At 44.4% G+C, this 7,500-nt stretch overlaps 1 protein-coding gene across 1 annotated transcript in view; it reads left to right on the forward strand.

Annotated features, from left to right (window-relative positions):
• The first annotated feature begins 846 nt into the window (after positions 1-846).
• col5a3b (collagen, type V, alpha 3b) overlaps positions 847-7,500 on the forward strand; it is a 59,872-nt gene continuing 53,218 nt past the window's right edge. The window contains exons 1-3 of the mRNA XM_031562101.2: positions 847-970; positions 4,157-4,370; positions 6,903-7,065. Coding sequence (XP_031417961.2) covers positions 847-970; positions 4,157-4,370; positions 6,903-7,065 — 501 coding nt within the window. The remainder of the gene's footprint in view (positions 971-4,156; positions 4,371-6,902; positions 7,066-7,500) is intronic.

Consider the following 7,500-nt stretch of genomic DNA (forward strand, 5'->3'; position numbering starts at 1 on the left):
TGTTAGAGGGATTCTAAGCACATTGAGAAATGTTTTTTTTTCACGCTCGCTTCTTTTTTTTTTTTTTTTTAGTACTTTCCTTCAGGTGCCGGAGTCTGTCATTTATGCACACTTTCACAAATTGTCAGTTAACGCGAGGATGTTGGTTGTGCTAGTCATTACCCGTTACCAATTGTGCCTTTAAACTTGACTGCTGTTTGGAGGAAATGACACGCTGTAACTTTTCACTGCTTGTAAAAAATGATAGCGGAGCAAAGGTGCAGTTACGGAACTGCTTTCTTGCACAACGACCATCATTTTGAACACACACTTAGTCGCCATGGTTATATGACGATGCTTTTAAGGAAACACCCTAGTGCATTGGGTAGAGGCCGCTTCTCCTCCTGTGACTGTTCCCATAGAAACAGAGGTTTTCCAGTTATCAGTTTGCTGTGAACTAATATCTCTTATTATTATATTATTGTAAATATATCATATTCATTTCTTGAATGGGAAAGGAAAAACTGAAAGGAAGAATAGAACATTTTAAACAAATAATTGCAGTGTGGAAGTATTTCTTAGTCTATTTGTTGTGAAATATATAATACAATTTTTAGCTTTAATTAAGGACATTTTTATCCAAGTAACAGTGTTCAGCAGGAGGTCCATAAGCTCCCTCTCATTTTAGCCTTGCCTTTGAAAGCATCTGATTACTTAGAAAAATACAGAGATTGTATAGAACAGAATAGAATCTCTTTAAATCAATGGACATCTCTTTGAATGCATGTTCTGACACACCCCCTCTTCTGTTTTCTCCAATCAGTTGATCCCATCGACATGCTGAAGATTTTGGACCTATCAGAAACAATGGAAGGTGTGTCCCTAGAGGCGGGTCTATGCACGAGTAGGCGGGGTGTGGAGGAGCCAGACCTATCCTACAAGATCGACAAGAAGATTCAACTCAGCGTTCCGACCAGTCAGATTTTCCCAGGTAAGAGCCTTGGTGAAGAGCACAGATGATTATTTGCCATGTCAAGGATGGAGGTGCTAGGAGTCCTGATCGGCGATAGTCAGTGGAGATTTGGAAGTTCTACTCGGACCAGAGAAACGTTAAATATCGTTAAATATCACGATGACCACAATCATTTTATTGTATATGTCAGATTTATTGTTTACATTGTAGGACTGGTTCTCCAGATCTTACGTAACAGATAGAATGTACTGTGTTCTCTCCTAATATGGAGGAACTGCTTAACAGCTTTATCCCAGCAATGATAATGATATCAAACTCATGACTACCATCTGACGTAAACAATGACACAGGACAAACACAAAATAAAAGTCCAAACACAAGAGACAAGGAACACAATATGGAAGCCATTTTGGAGGATGTTGGAAGTAGATCTAGGCTAGATTTGTCAGGCATAATCATGAGAAATTGTCATACCATAAAAGCCATTTTACAGACTTCGGAAATGTCGACAGACAGCAGCCGTAGATCAAGAACATATCTGCCTGATGTCACAATGGGGTGTTGTCATGGCAGGGAAGGCATTCTGAAGATGTTGGAAGTAGCTGTTGATCAAAGCAAGGCCAGGTCTGTCAGTTGTCTGTTAGGGGGATCAAAGCAAGGCCAGGTCTGTCAGGTGTCTGTTAGGGGGATCAAAGCAAGGCCAGGTCTGTCAGGTGTCTGTTAGGGGGTTGCTCTTGCAGGGAAGCCATTTGGAGATGTTGTCTGAAGTGTGCTGCAGCCATCTTTGTCATTTCCTTCCCTATTATTGTATGTCTTTCTTTCCCCCGGTTCCCTTCTATCTGTTTTTTGCCCTTTTCACTTCTCTTTCCTTCTCTTCTCTTCTCTGCTGTTCTCTACTGTTCTGTTCTGTTCTTTCCTGTTCTGTTCTGTTCTGTTCTGTTCTGTTCTGTTCTGTTCTGTTCTGTTCTTTCCTGTTCTGTTCTGTTCTGTTCTGTTCTGTTCTGTTCTGTTCTGTTCTGTTCTGTTCTGTTCCACTGTTCTGTTCTGCTCTGCTCTGTTCTGTTCTGTTCCACTGTCCTGTTCTGTTCTGTTCTGTTCTGTTCTGTTCTGTTCTGTTCTGTTCCACTGTCCTGTTCTGTTCTGCTCTGCTCTGCTCTGCTCTGCTCTGCTCTGTTCTGTTCTGTTCTGTTCCACTGTCCTGTTCTGTTCTGCTCTGCTCTGCTCTGCTCTGCTCTGTTCTGTTCTGTTCCACTGTCCTGTTCTGTTCTGTTCTGTTCTGCTGTTCTGTTCTGTTCTGTTCTGTTCTGTTCTCTGCTCTGATTTTCTGTTATTTTCTGTTATTTCCTGTTCTGTTCTGTTCTGTTCTGTTCTGTTCTGTTCTGTTCTGTTCTGTTCTGTTCTTTCCTGTCCTGTTCTGTTCTGTTCTCTGATCTATTCTCTTCTCTTTGCTTTCTTATACTACTTTCTTTCCTTCCCTTCTTTTCTCCTCTCCTCTCCTCTCCTCCCTCTTCTCCTCCCCCTCCTCTCCTCCCCCTCCTCTCCTCTCTGCTGTTCTGTGTTAGTCTGTCTGAGCAGGGCCTGAGGAGCTGAGAGGAGCTGAGAGGGGATGTGCAGGGACATGTCCGTATTTCACCAGGGCATGACAGGGACCATAGTTAACAGATGAGACTCAAATGTGTACTACACACTATTTTAGACTGTGAAGCGTGTGTGTGTGTGTGTGTGTGTGTGTGTGTGTGTGTGTGTGTGTGTGTGTGTGTGTGTGTGTGTGTGTGTGTGTGTGTGTGTGTGTGCGTGTGTGTGATGTGTGTGTGCGTGCGTGCGTGCGTGTGTGTGCGTGTGTGCGTGCGTGTGTGTGTGTGTGTGTGTGTGTGTGTGTGTGTGTGTGTGTGTGTGTGTGTGTGATGTGTGTGTGTGTGTGATGTGTGTGTGTGTGTGATGTGTGTGTGTGTGTGTGTGTGTGTGTGAGAGCATGTGTGTGTGTGTGTGTGTGTGTGTGTGTGTGTGCGCCCGACCTCTACCCCATCTTCAAGCATGTCAACCTGGCCGACGGCAAGTACGTACATCCCCCCCCCCCCCCCTCTCCTTCATCTCTCATCCTGTCCTTGGAAGGGTGACATTTATCTCACAAGCAGTTGATTTAAGTGGGATGCAAATATCACTCGTCAAAATATTTTCTGGTATGTGTGTATTCCATTTTGGTGTGATGATACATCAATAAATAAATTCAGTGTTCAGCGTTCAACTTGATGAGACTCAAATGTGTACTACACGCTATTTTAGACTGTGAAGCGCGCGTGTGTGTGTGTGTGTGTGTGATTGTGTGTGTGTGTGTGTGTGTGTGTGTGTGTGTGTGTGTCTGTGCGTGAGCATGTGTGTGTGTGTGTGTGTGTGTGTGTGTGTGTGTGTGTGTGTGTGTGTGTGTGTGTGTAGTTTCCTGTATAGTATAGAATAGTATTGTAAAACAAGTCCAGACATTGCTTATTTTACACGCAACCTATGAAATAGTTTTGCCTTGAACAATATGGGGGAAGCAGTTTGTGTCCAGGATATCTTGAAGGTAACTGAATTTGGATGTAGGGATAAGTGTTAATAATACTTTAAGTGCATAGGTTGTACTGAAATAAAAGCCAAATTTAAATTAATTTGAGGTAAACAAATTAATTTCAACTGAAGTAGAAGATTTACATTTTACATTTACATTTAGCAGATGCTTTTATCCAAAGCGACTTACATATGTGCGACTTACAATGTATACACATTTTACATTTTTACACTGATGGCACACTGCACATCAGGAGCAATTAGGGGTTCAGTGTCTTGCTCAAGGACGCTTCGACAGGGAATCGAACTAGCAACCTTCTGATTACTAAACGACTTCTCTACCTACTGTACCACTGTCGCCCCAAGATAACTGAACTGAAAGAATTGAGTTGAACTGAAATGAATTTACCTGAATTGAATCAGATCCAATTAGGGGGGCTCTCTCATCCAGACACCCAAATGGAATAGAAATTAAGTGAATTGAGCTAAACTGAATCCAATTTATTTGAATAGAAATGAATCCGATTATACCAGTGAACTCTCCCATACACAGACAAACTGAATGCAACTGAATTGAATTGAACTGAATAGAATTGAATCCAGTTGCACTGAATCAAATTAAATGACCCGACCCCCTCTCCCCCCCTTCCTCTCCCCCAGACGGCGTGTTCCCGGAGGACTTCTCGGTGGTGGCGACAGTGCGGGCGCGGCGGGGCGCTCAGTGCTTCCTCCTCTCTGTGTACGACAGCGAGGGCGTTCAGCAGCTGGGCCTGGAGCTCGGACGCTCGCCCGTCTTCCTGTACGAGGACCAGCACGGCCAGCCCACGCCCGACCTCTACCCCATCTTCAAGCGTGTCAACCTGGCCGACGGCAAGTACGTACATCCCCCCCCCCCCCCCTCTCCTTCATCTCTCATCCTGTCCTTGGAAGGGTGACATTTATCTCACAAGTAGTTGATTTAAGTGGGATGTAAATATCAATCGTCAAAATATTTTCTGGTATGTGTGTATTCCATTTTGGTGTGATGATACATCAATAAATAAATTCAGTGTTCAGCGTTCAACTTGATCAATTTCAGAAATCAGAGCCTTTCTATCATCTTGCGTCTTGATTTCTGTGATTTCTGAAATGATTGTGTTAGATGATCCTGGTGTCCGTGAAACAGATGGAGAAAAGTGTTGCTCATGTGTCGAGCCTTTACACTGACTCAGCACCCAGCACCCTGTTGCCCTTGCTTAGTCGTATGTACAGTAATTTCACATGACGTGACGTGACCTGATATGGCATTACACCCAGGTGAAGTGTTACCCCCAATGAGTTTCCCTGCATGAGAATCTACGAGACTAGGCCCACTGGGGGGGGTTCCATTTAAGTCCCGTGTTCCGTGACCTCACAGTAGATAGAACCATATGGCCGTGGTTATTCAACTCTCTGGCATGCCCACGTCCAAGCTCGTGAATCACAGTTGGCTTATTGATGCCAGTAAGCTGAGAGCTGAACTGTCCACTCACGCTGGGACAGAGAGGTGAGAGCTGAACTGTCCACTCACGCTGGGACAGAGAGGTGAGAGCTGACACAACTGTCTGTGGGTGTCCAGTCAGACTGAGAGATGGACGGGAGATGTAAGAGAGGAGGGGAAAGGAGAGGAGGGGAGGGGAGAGGAGAGGAGAGGAGGAGAGGAGATGAGGGGAGAGTAGGGGAGAGGAGAGGAGGGAGGGGAGAGGAGAGGAGGGGAGGAGAGGATGGGAGAGTAGGGGAGAGGAGAGGAGGGGAGGAGAGAAGAGGAGGGGAGGAGAAAGGAGAAAGAAAGAGAGCTGGAAGATGTACATCCGACCAATTTATGTACATTCATGTGTACATGATTTAACACTGCATTGATTCTTCCGATTGATTGAGAGAATGGGCCTAAGTTGTGCACCACGTTTTGGTTGGAAACATAGTCTCATGGCTAGTTGCACACAAAGATTGATTTTTGTCCCTAGTATACAAAGTATACTACTTCAAGATTTTGAGAAAAGTATTACTTTACAAATGTGGCCAAATATAGTGGCTATATATAGACATCACACTGTAGCACACTTTTTGAACATCTCAGGAACATTAAGTATACATTATATATATAGTATACATTAAGTATACTTTGGCAGTGTTCATATTGACAGATCGTTGGAGCTGGGTAGAAACAGTGACTGAATAATCGGCATGTTCCGAAAGATTTCATGTAAAAACAACACTGAATAGAAACCGGTGGGGCATGACATAGGTGGTCTGGGGGTCTACTTCAAGGGTGGGGCGTGACAGAGGTGGTCTGGGGGTCCAGTTCAACGGTGGGGCGTGACAGGTGGTCTGGGGGTCTAGTTCAACGGTGGGGCGTGACATAGGTGGTCTGGGGGTCCAGTTCAAGGGTGGGGCGTAACAGGTGGTCTTGGGGTCTAGTTCAAGGTGTAAGGTGGGGCGTGTAGTCAAGGGGAACAGTATGGGTTTTATTACATTACAGTATATATATATATATATAAAATTATATATTAAGTATACTTTGTCAGCCTTTTAGGAAACTGAAAAAACTTTCAACCATGCATTTAAAAATAATCCGCCATTTCCTCTCTACTGCAGCGGTAGTGTGTGAGTGTACGTGTTCTGATGTGTGTGTGTGTGTGTGTGTGTGTGTGTGAGAGAGGGTACGTGTTCTGATATGTGTGTGTGTGAGTGTACGTGTTCTGATGCCTAATACTGAAAAGATGGTCTTGGTCTCTGTGGCTTTCACAATTGACTTTCTTATGATTGCATAGCTTGTAAAACATTTGTTAAACATGTCAGATGTGATGTGTTTGTGTGTGTGTGTGTGTGTGTGTGTGTGTGTGTATGTGTGTGTGTGTCACTTTCTTATGATTGCATAGCTTGTAAAACATTTGTTATCCATGTCAGATGTAATGTGTGTGTGTGTGTGTGTGTGTGTATGTGTGTGTGTGTCACTTTCTTATGATTGCATAGCTTGTAAAACATTTGTTATCCATGTCAGATGCGATGTCTGACTCATTTGAAAGCGTGGACAAGTCCCCACTAGCATGTGTGATTCACTTATTGTAGGCCCATTTGGAAATCACATAGGAGCGTGCATAATAAAGATGTAAATCTGTAGGATTAGTGGCTTCATGTTGGGGCAGGTGTCCGTGTGCGTGTGTGTGTGTGTGTGTGTGTGTGTGTGTGTGTGTGTGTGTGTGTGTGTGTGTGTGTGTGTGTGTGTGTGTGTGTGTGTGTGTGTGTGTGTGTGTGTGTGTGTGTGTGTGTGTGTGTGTGTGTGTGTGTGTGTAGGTATGTGTGTGTGTGTGTGTGTGTGTGTTTTACTGGTCTGTTTGTGTGTGTAACTGTACTGTAACTGACACTGGATTGAACGGTTCTTCCGCAGGTGGCACAGACTGGCATACAGTGTGGAGGGTCAAAAGGTCACGCTCTACCTGGACTGCCAGAAGATCGACACTCTGGACCTGCCCAGAGGTCATGACCCTCAGGTCAGCACGGATGGGGTCACTGTGTTCGGGACAAGGCTGCTGGACGAGGAAGTGTTTGAGGTAAGCTAGTGTGTGTGTGTGTTTGTGTGTGTGTGTACGTGAATGTGAGTAAAAGAAAAAGAGAGAGACACACAAACGAAATCAAACCCAAAGTGCATGAAAATACACTACCCTAAAATACACTACCCTAAACTACACTACCCAAGACTACACTACCCAAGACTACACTACCCTAAACTACACTACCCTAAACTACACTACCCAAGACTACACTACCCTAAACTACACTACCCAAGACTACACTACCCTAAACTACACTACCCTGGACTACACTACCCTAAACTACACTACCCTGGACTACACTACCCAAGACTACACTACCCTAAACTACACTACCCTAAACTACACTACCCTGGACTACACTACCCTGGACTACACTACCCTAAACTACACTACCACAGTAATGGACACAGAGAGATGTGTGTATGTGTGTGT

Source organism: Clupea harengus, chromosome 24, assembly GCF_900700415.2.
Source record: "Clupea harengus chromosome 24, Ch_v2.0.2, whole genome shotgun sequence".
NCBI lineage: Eukaryota > Metazoa > Chordata > Actinopteri > Clupeiformes > Clupeidae > Clupea > Clupea harengus.